The sequence below is a fragment of the Xenopus tropicalis genome, chromosome 5 (genome assembly GCF_000004195.4).
Source record: "Xenopus tropicalis strain Nigerian chromosome 5, UCB_Xtro_10.0, whole genome shotgun sequence".
Classification (NCBI taxonomy): domain Eukaryota; kingdom Metazoa; phylum Chordata; class Amphibia; order Anura; family Pipidae; genus Xenopus; species Xenopus tropicalis.
The window spans coordinates 161665780-161682071 of NC_030681.2; the positions used below are offsets into that span (position 1 = coordinate 161665780).

Consider the following 16292-nt stretch of genomic DNA (forward strand, 5'->3'; position numbering starts at 1 on the left):
AGATATATAAATAATAACAATAACAGGCAGCCTGCCACACTGGGTGCCACTCGGATACGGGCCCAAGCCTTCCTGTGGTGCCAGCGCTGCCCATAAGAGGTGCAGCATATAGTGGTATTAAGCCCCACACCTAATAATGCACAAAGATCTCTGAGCCCATTAGCCTGTATATATAGCGGTGCTTCGCTATGATTGAGTGCCTGCAGTTGGCAGCAGATGGTAGTGCCCTTGCCAGCCTGTGCCACCTTTCCTCCTCTCTTTCTATACTTGGCTGTGATATAATTAGCGGGGAGCCCCCCCATCTGTTACTGAATGCAGATTCTCGCTAATTACCCTCCATCCCCAAGGGCCCCTAGCGCTCTCGGAACAACACACACAGCTGCCCACTGGCACACATGCCCATTATCTCAAATCCACAAGCTTAATACTCAGCTGCTGGGTCTGCTCTGTGCCCACCGTTGGGCCACTCGCACTCCTCACTGAGATAAACTGGGCTAACTGTCGCTTTTGTTTCCTGGACCAGACAGGCCTCCGTCTCCAGTCAATGTGACAGTAACACATCTAAAGGCCAACTCAGCCACTGTCACCTGGGATGTGCCTGAAGGAGATATTATCATTGGATATGCAATCTCTCAGCAGGTACGACAGTTGGGACCGGGGGCACGGGTCCTACAGCTAATATAAGGATAGGGGCATGGGTCCTACAGCTAATATAAGGACCGGGGGCACGGGTCCTACAGCTAATATAAGGACCGGGGGCACGGGTCCTACAGCTAATATAAGGACCGGGGGCACGGGTCCTACAGCTAATATAAGGACCGGGGGCACGGGTCCTACAGCTAATATAAGGACCGGGGGCACGGGTCCTACAGCTAATATAAGGAATGGAAGCATGGTATGAAAATGAATGAAATAAAAGAGTCCTATGGGTAAGATAAGGAATGGAAGGGATAGGTCCTACTGCAAGATAAGGAATGTAAAGAATGGGTCCTACAGACAAGATTAGAAATAGAAGGCATGGGTCTTACTGGTAAGATAAGGAAGGTAAGGGATGGGTCCTATGAGTAAGATAAGGAAGGTAAGGGATGGGTCCTATAGGTAAGATAAGAAATGGAAGGGATGAGTCCTACAGGTAAGATAAGGAATGGAAGGGATGGGTCCTACAGGTAAGATAAGGAATGGAAGGGATGGGTCCTACAGGTAAGATAAGGAATGGAAGGGATGGGTCCTACAGGTAAGATAAGAAATGGAAGGGATGGGTCCTACAGGTAAGATAAGGAATGGAAGGGATGGGTCCTGTGGGCGAGATATGGAATGGATGGGTCCTACAGTTAAGATAAGGAATGGAAGGGATGGGTCCTACAGGTAAGATAAGGAATGGAAGGGATGGGTCCTGTGGGTGAGATAAGGAATGGAAGGGATGGATCCTGTGGGCGAGATAAGGAATGGAAGGGATGGGTCCTACAGGTAAGATAAGGAATGGAAGGGATGGGTCCTACAGGTAAGATAAGGAATGGGAGGGATGGGTCCTACAGGTAAGATAAGGAATGGAAGGGATGGGTCCTACAGGTAAGATAAGGAGTGGAAGGGATGGGTCCTACAGGTAAGATAAGGAATGGAAGGGATGGGTCCTACAGGTAAGATAAGGAATGGAAGGGATGGGTCCTGTGGGTGAGATAAGGAATGGGGGGCACGGGTTATACTAAGATAATGAGAGGGGACATGTGTACAAGTGTTGAAGTCACAGGGTCCCCCCTTTCTGTGCCCCCAGAGACAAGATGGACAGATTCACAGGTTCATACGAGAGGTGAACACGACCAATCGGGCCTGTGTGTTGTGGGACCTGGAGGAGGACACGGACTACATCATCCAAGTGCAGTCTATTGGGCTGTACAGCGAGAGCCAGGCCAGCAAGCGCATCCACTTCCGCACCCTGAAGGAGACAGACAAAGTGCCCTCCAACAGCTCCAATCAGGGTACGGGGAATCCTCTCCCTAGGCCTTCTCCTTCCCCAGAGCCAATGGGTACTGGGGAGATCCCAGTATGGGCAGGAAATGTGGTCTCATATTGGTCAAACATGATTTGGGGGACGTATGTGAATTAAAATCACTAGAAGTCCCAAGACAAAAGTGAGAATGGGCAGTGCAGTTAGGGTGGCCACCTGGCCGGTAATTGAGTGGCCCGGCCAGTAAATCAGCAGCTAGGGTTGGAATCCCTCCCTTCCCTGAGCCTCTCCGCTGCCAGATTACCCCTTATAAGGATAGAACCGCCTAAGCCACACCCATTTTCCTGCCCTTTTCCTGTCATTGCCCACCCCCCCTGATGGGGGGAACCCAGAAAACGTGGCAACCCTAACTGTAGTGTAGAAGACCCGTTCTCCAGGAACTGCCTTGGAGTGGGAGAATATTGGCTTTGGGGGTCTGCATGCCCTGCCCCAATCCCAAAATGTACCTCACCTGTCCCATTTCAGGGTTTATTAGACGTGACCTCTTCCTTTTCTCCATTCTGTGCCTCTGCAGGGGACATCACAGTCCAAGGGGTGGACAAGGAACGGCAGCTGGAAACCGGGGAGATTATCATCATTGTGGCTGTGCTGCTTATGTGGGCAGGTGAGGGCAATTGGGACCCGTTGGGGCAGTTGATGCTAGTAGCTACCTACTATCCCATTGGTAAAAGAGATCAGGACTCAGGGTCCAATATAAGAATTTATCTGCATCTAAAGAGACAGAAAGTGTCAGTAAAATCAAAAGAAGAGTCCATTTGAGGGTCCATTTGAGGGTCACTGGCATAAGGGGGTCAGCAGTTTAAATTCCAATGGGCAAATTATCTTGGGCAACCCAAATAACCTGCCCCTCTTCCTCTCGTCCAGCTGTCATTGCCCTCTTCTGCCGGCAGTATGATATCATTAAAGACAATGATTCCAACAACAACAAAGAGAAGACAAAACCGTCATCGGAACAGAGCACTCCGGAGCGGCAGACAGGGGGATTACTGCGGAAGGTGAGGGTTTGGCCACTTCAAGTTTTGTAAAAGCCCCCAACATTGCTTGATTGAGGGCCACAGTAGGGCGTACAAAATGCATGCTAATAAATTCCAACAGAAGGGGAACATGTCTAGTTCTAGGAGAGCTAGGGAAGAGTCTCAGAAGAGCACAGTCTTGTGAACTTCTAGGAGAGCTAGGGAAGAGACTCAGAAGAGCACAGTTTTGTGAACTTCTAGGAGGGCTAGGGAAGAGACTCAGAAGAGCACAGTCTTGTGAACTTCTAGGAGAGCTAGGGAAGAGACTCAGAAGAGCACAGTCTTGTGAACTTCTAGGAGAGCTAGGGAAGAGACTCAGAAGAGCACAGTTTTGTGAACTTCTAGGAGGGCTAGGGAAGAGACTCAGAAGAGCACAGTCTTGTGAACTTCTAGGAGAGCTAGGGAAGAGACTCAGAAGAGCACAGTCTTGTGAACTTCTAGGAGAACTAGGGAAGAGACTCAGAAGAGCACAGTCTTGTGAACTTCTAGGAGAGCTAGGGAAGAGATTAAGAAGAGCACAGTCTAGTGAACTTCTAGGAGAGCTAGGGAAGAGATTCAGAAGAGCACAGTCTTGTGAACTTCTAGGAGAACTAGGGAAGAGACTCAGAAGAGCACAGTCTTGGTGAACTTCTAGGAGAGCTAGGGAAGAGATTCAGAAGAGCACAGTCTAGTGAACTTCTAGGAGAACTAGGGAAGAGACTCAGAAGAGCACAGTCTTGTGAACTTCTAGGAGAGCTAGGGAAGAGATTCAGAAGAGCACAGTCTAGTGAACTTCTAGGAGAACTAGGGAAGAGACTCAGAAGAGCACAGTCTTTTGAACTTCTAGGAGAGCTAGGGAAGAGATTCAGAAGAGCACAGTCTAGTGAACTTCTAGGAGAACTAGGGAAGAGACTCAGAAGAGCACAGTCTTTTGAACTTCTAGGAGAGCTAGGGAAGAGACTCAGAAGAGCACAGTCTTGAACTTCTAGGAGAGCTAGGGAGGTGACTCAGAAGAGCACAGTCTTCTGAACTTCTAGGAGAGCTAGGGAGGTGACTCAGAACAAAGAGAAGACAAAACCGTCATCGGAACAGAGCACTCCGGAGCGGCAGACAGGGGGATTACTGCGGAAGGTGAGGGTTTGGCCACTTCAAGTTTTGTAAAAGCCCCCAACATTGCTTGATTGAGGGCCACAGTAGGGCGTACAAAATGCATGCTAATAAATTCCAACAGAAGGGGAACATGTCTAGTTCTAGGAGAGCTAGGGAAGAGTCTCAGAAGAGCACAGTCTTGTGAACTTCTAGGAGAGCTAGGGAAGAGACTCAGAAGAGCACAGTTTTGGTGAACTTCTAGGAGGGCTAGGGAAGAGACTCAGAAGAGCACAGTCTTGTGAACTTCTAGGAGAGCTAGGGAAGAGACTCAGAAGAGCACAGTCTTGTGAACTTCTAGGAGAGCTAGGGAAGAGACTCAGAAGAGCACAGTTTTGTGAACTTCTAGGAGGGCTAGGGAAGAGACTCAGAAGAGCACAGTCTTGTGAACTTCTAGGAGAGCTAGGGAAGAGACTCAGAAGAGCACAGTCTTGTGAACTTCTAGGAGAACTAGGGAAGAGACTCAGAAGAGCACAGTCTTGTGAACTTCTAGGAGAGCTAGGGAAGAGATTAAGAAGAGCACAGTCTAGTGAACTTCTAGGAGAGCTAGGGAAGAGATTCAGAAGAGCACAGTCTAGTGAACTTCTAGGAGAACTAGGGAAGAGACTCAGAAGAGCACAGTCTTTTGAACTTCTAGGAGAGCTAGGGAAGAGATTCAGAAGAGCACAGTCTAGTGAACTTCTAGGAGAACTAGGGAAGAGACTCAGAAGAGCACAGTCTTTTGAACTTCTAGGAGAGCTAGGGGAAGAGACTTCAGAAGAGCACAGTCTTGAACTTCTAGGAGAGCTAGGGAGGTGACTCAGAAGAGCACAGTCTTCTGAACTTCTAGGAAAGCTAGGGAGGTGACTCAGAACAAAGAGAAGACAAAACCGTCATCGGAACATAGCACTCCGGAGCGGCAGACAGGGGGATTACTGCGGAAGGTGAGGGTTTGGCCACTTCAAGTTTTGTAAAAGCCCCCAACATTGCTTGATTGAGGGCCACAGTAGGGCGTACAAAATGCATGCTAATAAATTCCAACAGAAGGGGAACATGTCTAGTTCTAGGAGAGCTAGGGAAGAGTCTCAGAAGAGCACAGTCTTGTGAACTTCTAGGAGAGCTAGGGAAGAGACTCAGAAGAGCACAGTTTTGTGAACTTCTAGGAGGGCTAGGGAAGAGACTCAGAAGAGCACAGTCTTGTGAACTTCTAGGGGAGCTAGGGAAGAGACTCAGAAGAGCACAGTCTTGTGAACTTCTAGGAGAGCTAGGGAAGAGACTCAGAAGAGCACAGTTTTGTGAACTTCTAGGAGGGCTAGGGAAGAGACTCAGAAGAGCACAGTCTTGTGAACTTCTAGGAGAGCTAGGGAAGAGACTCAGAAGAGCACAGTCTTGTGAACTTCTAGGAGAACTAGGGAAGAGACTCAGAAGAGCACAGTCTTGTGAACTTCTAGGAGAGCTAGGGAAGAGATTAAGAAGAGCACAGTCTAGTGAACTTCTAGGAGAGCTAGGGAAGAGATTCAGAAGAGCACAGTCTTGTGAACTTCTAGGAGAACTAGGGAAGAGACTCAGAAGAGCACAGTCTTGTGAACTTCTAGGAGAGCTAGGGAAGAGATTCAGAAGAGCACAGTCTAGTGAACTTCTAGGAGAACTAGGGAAGAGACTCAGAAGAGCACAGTCTTGTGAACTTCTAGGAGAGCTAGGGAAGAGATTCAGAAGAGCACAGTCTAGTGAACTTCTAGGAGAACTAGGGAAGAGACTCAGAAGAGCACAGTCTTTTGAACTTCTAGGAGAGCTAGGGAAGAGACTCAGAAGAGCACAGTCTTGAACTTCTAGGAGAGCTAGGGAGGTGACTCAGAAGAGCACAGTCTTCTGAACTTCTAGGAGAGCTAGGGAGGTGACTCAGAAGAGCACAGTTTTGTGAACTTCTAGGAGGGCTAGGGAAGAGACTCAGAAGAGCACAGTCTTGTGAACTTCTAGGAGAGCTCGGAAGAGACTCAGAAGAACACAGTCTTGTGAACTTCTAGGAGAGCTAGTGAAGAGACTCAGAAGAGCACAGTCTAGTGAACTTCTAGGAGAGCTAGTGAAGAGACTCAGAAGAGCACAGTCTAGTGAACTTCTAGGAGAGCTAGGGAAGAGACTCAGAAGAGCACAGTCTAGTGAACTTCTAGGAGAGCTAGGGAAGAGACTCAGAAGAGCACAGTCTTGTGAACTTCTAGGAGAGCTAGGGAAGAGACTCAGAAGAGGACAGTCTGTGAACTTCTAGTATAGCTAGGGAAGAGACTCAGAAGAGCACAGTCTTGTGAACTTCTAGGAGAGCTAGGGAAGAGACTCAGAAGAACACAGTCTTGTGAACTTCTAGGAGAGCTAGGGAAGAGACTCAGAAGAACACAGTCTTGTGAACTTCTAGGAGAGCTAGGGAAGAGACTCAGAAGAGCACAGTCTAGTGAACTTCTAGGAGAACTAGGGAAGAGACTCAGAAGAACACAGTCTTGTGAACTTCTAGGAGAGCTAGGGAAGAGACTCAGAAGAACACAGTCTTGTGAACTTCTAGGAGAGCTAGGGAAGAGACTCAGAAGAACACAGTCTTGTGAACTTCTAGGAGAGCTAGGGAAGAGACTCAGAAGAGCACAGTCTAGTGAACTTCTAGGAGAACTAGGGAAGAGACTCAGAAGAACACAGTCTTGTGAACTTCTAGGAGAGCTAGGGAAGAGACTCAGAAGAACACAGTCTTGTGAACTTCTAGGAGAGCTAGGGAAGAGACTCAGAAGAGCACAGTCTTGTGAACTTCTAGGATAGCTAGGGAAGAGACTCAGAAGAGCACAGTCCAGTGAACTTCTAGGAGAACTAGGGAAGAGACTCAGAAGAACACAGTCTTGTGAACTTCTAGGAGAGCTAGGGAAGAGACTCAGAAGAACACAGTCTTGTGAACTTCTAGGAGAGCTAGGGAAGAGACTCAGAAGAGCACAGTCTAGTGAACTTCTAGGAGAACTAGGGAAGAGACTCAGAAGAACACAGTCTTGTGAACTTCTAGGAGAGCTAGGGAAGAGACTCAGAAGAGCACAGTCTTGAACTTCTAGGAGAGCTAGGGAGGTGACTCAGAAGAGCACAGTCTTCTGAACTTCTAGGAAAGCTAGGGAGGTGACTCAGAACAAAGAGAAGACAAAACCGTCATCGGAACAGAGCACTCCGGAGCGGCAGACAGGGGGATTACTGCGGAAGGTGAGGGTTTGGCCACTTCAAGTTTTGTAAAAGCCCCCAACATTGCTTGATTGAGGGCCACAGTAGGGCGTACAAAATGCATGCTAATAAATTCCAACAGAAGGGGAACATGTCTAGTTCTAGGAGAGCTAGGGAAGAGTCTCAGAAGAGCACAGTCTTGTGAACTTCTAGGAGAGCTAGGGAAGAGACTCAGAAGAGCACAGTTTTGTGAACTTCTAGGAGGGCTAGGGAAGAGACTCAGAAGAGCACAGTCTTGTGAACTTCTAGGAGAGCTAGGGAAGAGACTCAGAAGAGCACAGTCTTGTGAACTTCTAGGAGAGCTAGGGAAGAGACTCAGAAGAGCACAGTTTTGTGAACTTCTAGGAGGGCTAGGGAAGAGACTCAGAAGAGCACAGTCTTGTGAACTTCTAGGAGAGCTAGGGAAGAGACTCAGAAGAGCACAGTCTTGTGAACTTCTAGGAGAACTAGGGAAGAGACTCAGAAGAGCACAGTCTTGTGAACTTCTAGGAGAGCTAGGGAAGAGATTAAGAAGAGCACAGTCTTGTGAACTTCTAGGAGAGCTAGGGAAGAGATTCAGAAGAGCACAGTCTAGTGAACTTCTAGGAGAACTAGGGAAGAGATTCAGAAGAGCACAGTCTAGTGAACTTCTAGGAGAACTAGGGAAGAGACTCAGAAGAGCACAGTCTTTTGAACTTCTAGGAGAGCTAGGGAAGAGACTCAGAAGAGCACAGTCTTGAACTTCTAGGAGAGCTAGGGAGGTGACTCAGAAGAGCACAGTCTTCTGAACTTCTAGGAGAGCTAGGGAGGTGACTCAGAAGAGCACAGTTTTGTGAACTTCTAGGAGGGCTAGGGAAGAGACTCAGAAGAGCACAGTCTTGTGAACTTCTAGGAGAGCTCGGGAAGAGACTCAGAAGAACACAGTCTTGTGAACTTCTAGGAGAGCTAGTGAAGAGACTCAGAAGAGCACAGTCTAGTGAACTTCTAGGAGAGCTAGTGAAGAGACTCAGAAGAGCACAGTCTAGTGAACTTCTAGGAGAGCTAGGGAAGAGACTCAGAAGAGCACAGTCTAGTGAACTTCTAGGAGAGCTAGGGAAGAGACTCAAAAGAGCACAGTCTTGTGAACTTCTAGGAGAGCTAGGGAAGAGACTCAGAAGAGGACAGTCTGTGAACTTCTAGTATAGCTAGGGAAGAGACTCAGAAGAGCACAGTCTTGTGAACTTCTAGGAGAGCTAGGGAAGAGACTCAGAAGAACACAGTCTTGTGAACTTCTAGGAGAGCTAGGGAAGAGACTCAGAAGAACACAGTCTTGTGAACTTCTAGGAGAGCTAGGGAAGAGACTCAGAAGAGCACAGTCTAGTGAACTTCTAGGAGAACTAGGGAAGAGACTCAGAAGAACACAGTCTTGTGAACTTCTAGGAGAGCTAGGGAAGAGACTCAGAAGAACACAGTCTTGTGAACTTCTAGGAGAGCTAGGGAAGAGACTCAGAAGAACACAGTCTTGTGAACTTCTAGGAGAGCTAGGGAAGAGACTCAGAAGAGCACAGTCTAGTGAACTTCTAGGAGAACTAGGGAAGAGACTCAGAAGAACACAGTCTTGTGAACTTCTAGGAGAGCTAGGGAAGAGACTCAGAAGAACACAGTCTTGTGAACTTCTAGGAGAGCTAGGGAAGAGACTCAGAAGAGCACAGTCTTGTGAACTTCTAGGATAGCTAGGGAAGAGACTCAGAAGAGCACAGTCCAGTGAACTTCTAGGAGAACTAGGGAAGAGACTCAGAAGAACACAGTCTTGTGAACTTCTAGGAGAGCTAGGGAAGAGACTCAGAAGAACACAGTCTTGTGAACTTCTAGGAGAGCTAGGGAAGAGACTCAGAAGAGCACAGTCTAGTGAACTTCTAGGAGAACTAGGGAAGAGACTCAGAAGAACACAGTCTTGTGAACTTCTAGGAGAGCTAGGGAAGAGACTCAGAAGAACACAGTCTTGTGAACTTCTAGGAGAGCTAGGGAAGAGACTCAGAAGAGCACAGTCTAGTGAACTTCTAGGAGAGCTAGGGAAGAGACTCAGAAGAGCACAGTCTTGTGAACTTCTAGGAGAGCTAGGGAAGAGCACAGTCTGTGAACTTCTAGGAGAGCTAGGGAAGAGACTCAGAAGAGCACAGTCTTGTGAACTTCTAGGAGAGCTAGGGAAGAGACTCAGAAGAGCACAGTCTTGTGAACTTCTAGGCGAGCTAGGGAAGAGACTCAGAAGAGCACAGTCTTGTGAACTTCTAGGCGAGCTAGGGAAGAGACTCAGAAGAGCACAGTCTTGTGAACTTCTAGGAGAGCTAGGGAAGAGACTCAGAAGAGGACAGTCTGTGAACTTCTAGGAGAGCTAGGGAAGAGACTCAGAAGAGCACAGTCTTGTGAACTTCTAGGAGAGCTAGGGAAGAGACTCAGAAGAGCACAGTCTAGTGAACCTCTAGGAGAGCTAGGGAAGAGACTCAGGAGAGCACAGTCTTGTGAACTTCTAGGAGAGCTAGGGAAGAGCACAGTCTGTGAACTTCTAGGAGAGCTAGGGAAGGGACTCAGAAGAGCACAGTCTTGTAAACTTCTAGGAGAGCTAGGGAAGAGACTCAGAAGAGCACAGTCTTGTGAACTTCTAGGCGAGCTAGGGAAGAGACTCAGAAGAGCACAGCCTTGTGAACTTCTAGGCGAGCTAGGGAAGAGACACAGAAGAGCACAGTCTTGTGAACATCTAGGAGAGCTAGGGAAGAGACTCAGAAGAGCACAGTCTGTGAACTTCTACGAGAGCTAGGGAAGAGACTCAGAAGAGCACAGTCTAGTGAACTTCTAGGAGAACTAGGGAAGAGACTCAGAAGAACACAGTCTTGTGAACTTCTAGGAGAGCTAGGGAAGAGACTCAGAAGAGCACAGTCTAGTGAACTTCTAGGAGAACTAGGGAAGAGACTCAGAAGAACACAGTCTTATGAACTTCTAGGAGAGCTAGGGAAGAGACTCAGAAGAGCACAGTCTTGTGAACTTCTAGGAGAGCTAGGGAAGAGACTCAGAAGAGCACAGTCTTGTGAACTTCTAGGAGAGCTAGGGAAGAGACTCAGAAGAGCACAGTCTAGTGAACTTCTAGGAGAGCTAGGGATGAGACTCAGAAGAGCACAGTCAAGTGAACTTCTAGGAGAGCTAGGGAAGAGACTCAGAAGAGCACAGTCTAGTGAACTTCTAGGAGAACTAGGGAAGATACTCAGAAGAACACAGTCTTGTGAACTTCTAGGAGAGCTAGGGAAGAGACTCAGAAGAGCACAGTCTAGTGAACTTCTAGGAGAACTAGGGAAGAGACTCAGAAGAACACAGTCTTGTGAACTTCTAGGAGAGCTAGGGAAGAGACTCAGAAGAGCACAGTCTAGTGAACTTCTAGGAGAGCTAGCGAAGAGACTCAGAAGAGCACAGTCTTGTGAACTTCTAGGAGAGCTAGGGATGAGACTCAGAAGAGCACAGTCCAGTGAACTTCTAGGAGAACTAGGGAAGAGACTCAGAAGAACACAGTCTTGTGAACTTCTAGGAGAGCCAGGGAAGAGACTCAGAAGAACACAGTCTTGTGAACTTCTAGGAGAGCTAGGGAAGAGACTCAGAAGAGCACAGTCTAGTGAACTTCTAGGAGAACTAGGGAAGAGACTCAGAAGAACACAGTCTCGTGAACTTCTAGGAGAGCTAGGGAAGAGACTCAGAAGAACACAGTCTTGTGAACTTCTAGGAGAGCTAGGGAAGAGACTCAGAAGAGCACAGTCTAGTGAACTTCTAGGAGAGCTCGGGAAGAGACTCAGAAGAGCACAGTCTTGTGAACTTCTAGGAGAGCTAGGGAAGAGACTCAGAAGAACACAGTCTTGTGAACTTCTAGGAGAACTAGGGAAGAGACTCAGAAGAGCACAGTCTTGTGAACTTCTAGGAGAACTAGGGAAGAGACTCAGAAGAGCACAGTCTTGTGAACTTCTAGGCGAGCTAGGGAAGAGACTCAGAAGAGCACAGTCTTGTGAACTTCTAGGAGAGCTAGGGAAGAGACTCAAAAGAGCACAGTCTTGTGAACTTCTAGGAGAACTAGGGAAGAGACTCAGAAGAACACAGTCTCGTGAACTTCTAGGAGAGCTAGGGAAGAGACTCAGAAGAACACAGTCTTGTGAACTTCTAGGAGAGCTAGGGAAGAGACTCAGAAGAGCACAGTCTAGTGAACTTCTAGGAGAGCTCGGGAAGAGACTCAGAAGAGCACAGTCTTGTGAACTTCTAGGAGAGCTAGGGAAGAGACTCAGAAGAACACAGTCTTGTGAACTTCTAGGAGAACTAGGGAAGAGACTCAGAAGAGCACAGTCTTGTGAACTTCTAGGAGAACTAGGGAAGAGACTCAGAAGAGCACAGTCTTGTGAACTTCTAGGCGAGCTAGGGAAGAGACTCAGAAGAGCACAGTCTTGTGAACTTCTAGGAGAGCTAGGGAAGAGACTCAAAAGAGCACAGTCTTGTGAACTTCTAGGAGAACTAGGGAAGAGACTCAGAAGAGCACAGTCTTGTGAACTTCTAGGAGAACTAGGGAAGAGACTCAGAAGAGCACAGTCTTGTGAACTTCTAGGAGAACTAGGGAAGAGACTCAGAAGAGCACAGTCTTGTGAACTTCTAGGAGAGCTAAGGAAGAGACTCAGAAGAGCACAGTCTTGTGAATTTCTAGGAGAGCTAGGGAAGAGACTCAGAAGAGCACAGTCTTGTGAACTTCTAGGCGAGCTAGGGAAGAGACTCAGAAGAGCACAGTCTTGTGAACTTCTAGGAGAGCTAGGGAAGAGACTCAGAAGAGCACAGTCTTGTGAACTTCTAGGAGAGCTAGGGAAGAGACTCAGAAGAGCACAGTCTTGTGAACTTCTAGGAGAGCTAGGGAAGAGACACAGAAGAGCACAGTCTAGTGAACTTCTAGGAGAGCTAGGGAAGAGACTCAGAAGAGCACAGTCTAGTGAACTTCTAGGAGAGCTAGGGAAGAGACTCAGAAGAGCACAGTCTAGTGAACTTCTAGGAGAACTAGGGAAGATACTCAGAAGAGCACAGTCTTGTGAACTTCTAGGCGAGCTAGGGAAGAGACTCAGAAGAGCACAGTCTAGTAAACTTCTAGGAGAACTAGGGAAGAGACTCAGAAGAGCACAGTCTTGTGAACTTCTAGGAGAACTAGGGAAGAGACTCAGAAGAGCACAGTCTTGTGAACTTCTAGGAGAACTAGGGAAGAGACTCAGAAGAACACAGTCTTGTGAACTTCTAGGAGAGCCAGGGAAGAGACTCAGAAGAGCACAGTCTAGTGAAGTTCTAGGAGAGCTAGGGAAGAGACTCAGAAGAGCATAGTCTTGTGAACTTCTAGGAGAGCTAGGGAAGAGACTCAGAAGAGCATAGTCTTGTGAACTTCTAGGAGAGCTAGGGAAGAGACTCAGAAGAACACAGTCTTGTGAACTTCTAGGAGAGCTAGGGAAGAGACTCAGAAGAGCATAGTCTAGTGAAGTTCTAGGAGAGCTAGGGAAGAGACTCAGAAGAGCACAGTCTAGTGAACTTCTAGGAGAACTAGGGAAGATACTCAGAAGAGCACAGTCTTGTGAACTTCTAGGATAGCTAGGGAAGAGACTCAGAAGAGCACAGTCTAGTAAACTTCTAGGAGAACTAGGGAAGAGATTCAGAAGAGCACAGTCTTGTGAACTTCTAGGAGAACTAGGGAAGAGACTCAGAAGAGCACAGTCTTGTGAACTTCTAGGAGAACTAGGGAAGAGACTCAGAAGAACACAGTCTTGTGAACTTCTAGGAGAGCCAGGGAAGAGACTCAGAAGAGCACAGTCTAGTGAAGTTCTAGGAGAGCTAGGGAAGAGACTCAGAAGAGCATAGTCTTGTGAACTTCTAGGAGAGCTAGGGAAGAGACTCAGAAGAGCATAGTCTTGTGAACTTCTAGGAGAGCTAGGGAAGAGACTCAGAAGAACACAGTCTTGTGAACTTCTAGGAGAGCTAGGGAAGAGACTCAGAAGAGCATAGTCTAGTGAAGTTCTAGGAGAGCTAGGGAAGAGACTCAGAAGAGCACAGTCTTGTGAACTTCTAGGAGAGCTAGGGAAGAGACTCAGAAGAGCACAGTCTTGTGAACTTCTAGGAGAGCTAGGGAAGAGACTCAGAAGAGCATAGTCTAGTGAAGTTCTAGGAGAGCTAGGGAAGAGACTTAGAAAGTTTTTGAGAATGCATCGGATTGGTCTATGAGGTGGTCTGTAAGGAAGGTGCCCACATAATCGGTACATTGCTCACAAATCAGAATATTCGGTTCTTTCTATGAGACTTATTTTTATGCTCAGATAAAGAAGCCTCTTGCTTTCCAATATGTAGAACCCACTGTTCCGGCATTTCTACTCTCCCTCTCTCTCTTTCTTTACCAGAAGAAGACACCCTCGGTCAACATCATAGAAGTATAGCGCATCTGCGTCCAGGCCTTGAGCCCCAACTGGTCCCACGGTGTCCTGGACTCAGGGCCTCCACTGGACGAAACGCACAAGAGCGCCGGTCACTTCGTATAGCAATACCACTAAACTCCGCTACCGGCAGGGTTTACTCAAGGGCTCACCCCGTTCACTGTAATTACCTATAAAGAGAACTCATCGACTGTACGGTCTGTGTATGACTAAAGAAACATGAACTCTCTTTAAAGCCTTGAATGTCACGGAATGGCATTTAGAGAATGGTCAGGGCAGATATGGTGGTTGTCCATTATTATGAAATGTGTGTGGAAGTTAACAAAGATCATGAGATCATCGAACAGATCCAAGCTAAGTGATAGTCCGTGTTCTGGAGGTTCTAGGCATCTCAGGAGTATGGTGGGAATCTCCAAGTCATGTTCCATTCACAAGTGGACTGGGGAAGATCTTAGCAAAGACTTGAGGCTCTCTGTAAGTGTTCTGCTCTGTAACAATTAACCCTAATTAGCAGATTCCACGATGGTGAGGTCTCCCTGTTGACCATTCACCATCCCAGAGATGTTCTACTCATGATGTGGTTCCTCTCGCCATGGAGACCTGCAGTGCGGGTGTAACGTTGCCAATGCTCTCGCTTTCACACGATCTCTATAGTTTTATATTGCCTCTGCTATTAATGCCATTTCACGTTGCCCTTACTGTGTGTGCTTTATTTTCTAATATAGTGATGGTTAACGGTCTCTCTCGGTGAGAGAGAGAACACTCTCTCCTTATGGAACATATTGAATGTGGTCGATGGATACAGTGCAACAGTGTTCTCTAGCATAGAAACAGTGACTGATGTATCTAGATTTTGTTCTTCATAATTAAAAAGAAGGTCTGTGTCCTGTTATGGATAGAAAGTTGCCAGGTAAGAGCGTCTACTCTGTCCATGGATAGGGTCTCTTTTCTAGAGAGTTGACAAGTTATAGGGACCCCTTCATGATCTAGGTAGGCTGGGTAGCATTCACTCTTCTAGAAAATCAATGGTTGGTGAGAATGTCTACTTTCTCTTCTTCATAAAAATGTTAGCTAGGGTCTCCTTTCAAAAGATTTTTGCAAACTAGAGGGGTCTCATTTCTGATCTAAGCAGAATGGCTGGCGGGTGAGAGTGCCCTCTTTCTCTTCTAGACAGAAGCAATGTGTGATGAGAACTTCTACTGGCTGTTCTTGATATCAACGTTGGCTTGTTTGAAGGTCTCCTGTCTAGATAAAGAGGTTGGGTGGTGAGAGTGTTTTCTTTCTGTTCTAGTTAGAAGCAATGTGTGATGAGAACGTCTACTCACTATTCTTGATATCAACGTTTGCTTGTTTGAAGGTCTCCTGTCTAGATAAAGAGGTTGGGTGGTGAGAGTGTCTTCTTTCTGTTCTAGACAGAAGCAATGTGTGATGAGAACTTCTACTCACTGTTCTTGATATCAACTTTGGCTTGTTTGAAGGTCTCCTGTCTAGATAAAGAGGTTGGGTGGTGAGAGTGTCTTCATTCTGTTCTAGATTGAAGCAATGTGTGATGAGAACGTCTGCTCACTATTCTTGATATCAACGTTGGCTTGTTTGCAGGTCTCCTGTCTAGATAAAGAGGTTGGGTGGTGAGAGTGTATTCTTTCCGTTCTAGATCAGTGGTTCTCAACCTTCTTAATGCTGTGACCCTTTAATACAGTTCCTCATGTTATGGTGACCCCCAACCATAGAGAAGCGTTGTCTCGGTTCCTTAAACCATCAGAAATATGTGTTTTCCCGATGGTCCTAGGCGACCCCTGTGAAAGGGTCTTTCGACCCCCAAAAGGGTCCCGACCCACAGGTTGAGAACCGCTGTTCTAGATAGAAGCAATGTGTGATGAGAACGTCTACTCGCTGTTCTTGATATCAACGTTGGCTTGTTTGAAGGTCTCCTGTCTAGATAAAGAGGCTGGGCGGTGAGAGTGTCTTCTTTCTGTTTCATAGTAAACTTTGTTACTCTTTGTTATAAAACTGCCTGGTCCGACTGTCTACTTACTGTTCTACTTAGTCACGTTGGCTGCTGAACATAGATGCATCTATTTTCTGTTCTAGATAGATTGTCTCATAAGTGTGTCCATTCTGTTCTTGATACATGCCTGGTGAGAGTGCCTTCTTGGTAGAAGAAATGACCAATAAGAGATGGTCATTTGTGATCTAGATTGAAAGCTTGGTTGGCTAGAGGGCCTCCATTCTAATCTAAGGTTGATGTGATTTTTGTATATAGATAAAAAAAAGTGGTCTTTGCTGCTATTATGATCTACGTAGGTAACCTCTGATCTACTATGGGTACTGTGATGTGAATAGAGACTTTGTACAATGGATATTGTGACTCAGTAAGATCAAGCCAGGCACTCTACAGTCCATACAGTCCAGACTTTGTTGGGAAGTAAAAGGCTTCTATACCAGTGGTTCCCAACCTTCCTAATGCCGCGACCCTTTAATACAGTTCCTCATGTTGTG

At 46.9% G+C, this 16292-nt stretch overlaps 1 protein-coding gene across 2 annotated transcripts in view; it reads left to right on the forward strand.

Annotated features, from left to right (window-relative positions):
* The window catches only part of fndc4 (fibronectin type III domain containing 4), a 46512-nt gene extending 31814 nt beyond the window's left edge, over positions 1 to 14698 (forward strand). Inside the window, 5 exon segments of one of the 2 annotated variants that reach the window (NM_001112944.1) lie at positions 524 to 639; positions 1772 to 1976; positions 2520 to 2609; positions 2870 to 3000; positions 13761 to 14698. In NM_001112944.1, coding sequence (NP_001106415.1) covers positions 524 to 639; positions 1772 to 1976; positions 2520 to 2609; positions 2870 to 3000; positions 13761 to 13796 — 578 coding nt within the window. In that variant the 3' untranslated portion in view covers positions 13797 to 14698. 2 annotated transcript variants of the gene reach the window in all.
* Positions 14699 to 16292: the final 1594 nt, after the last annotated feature.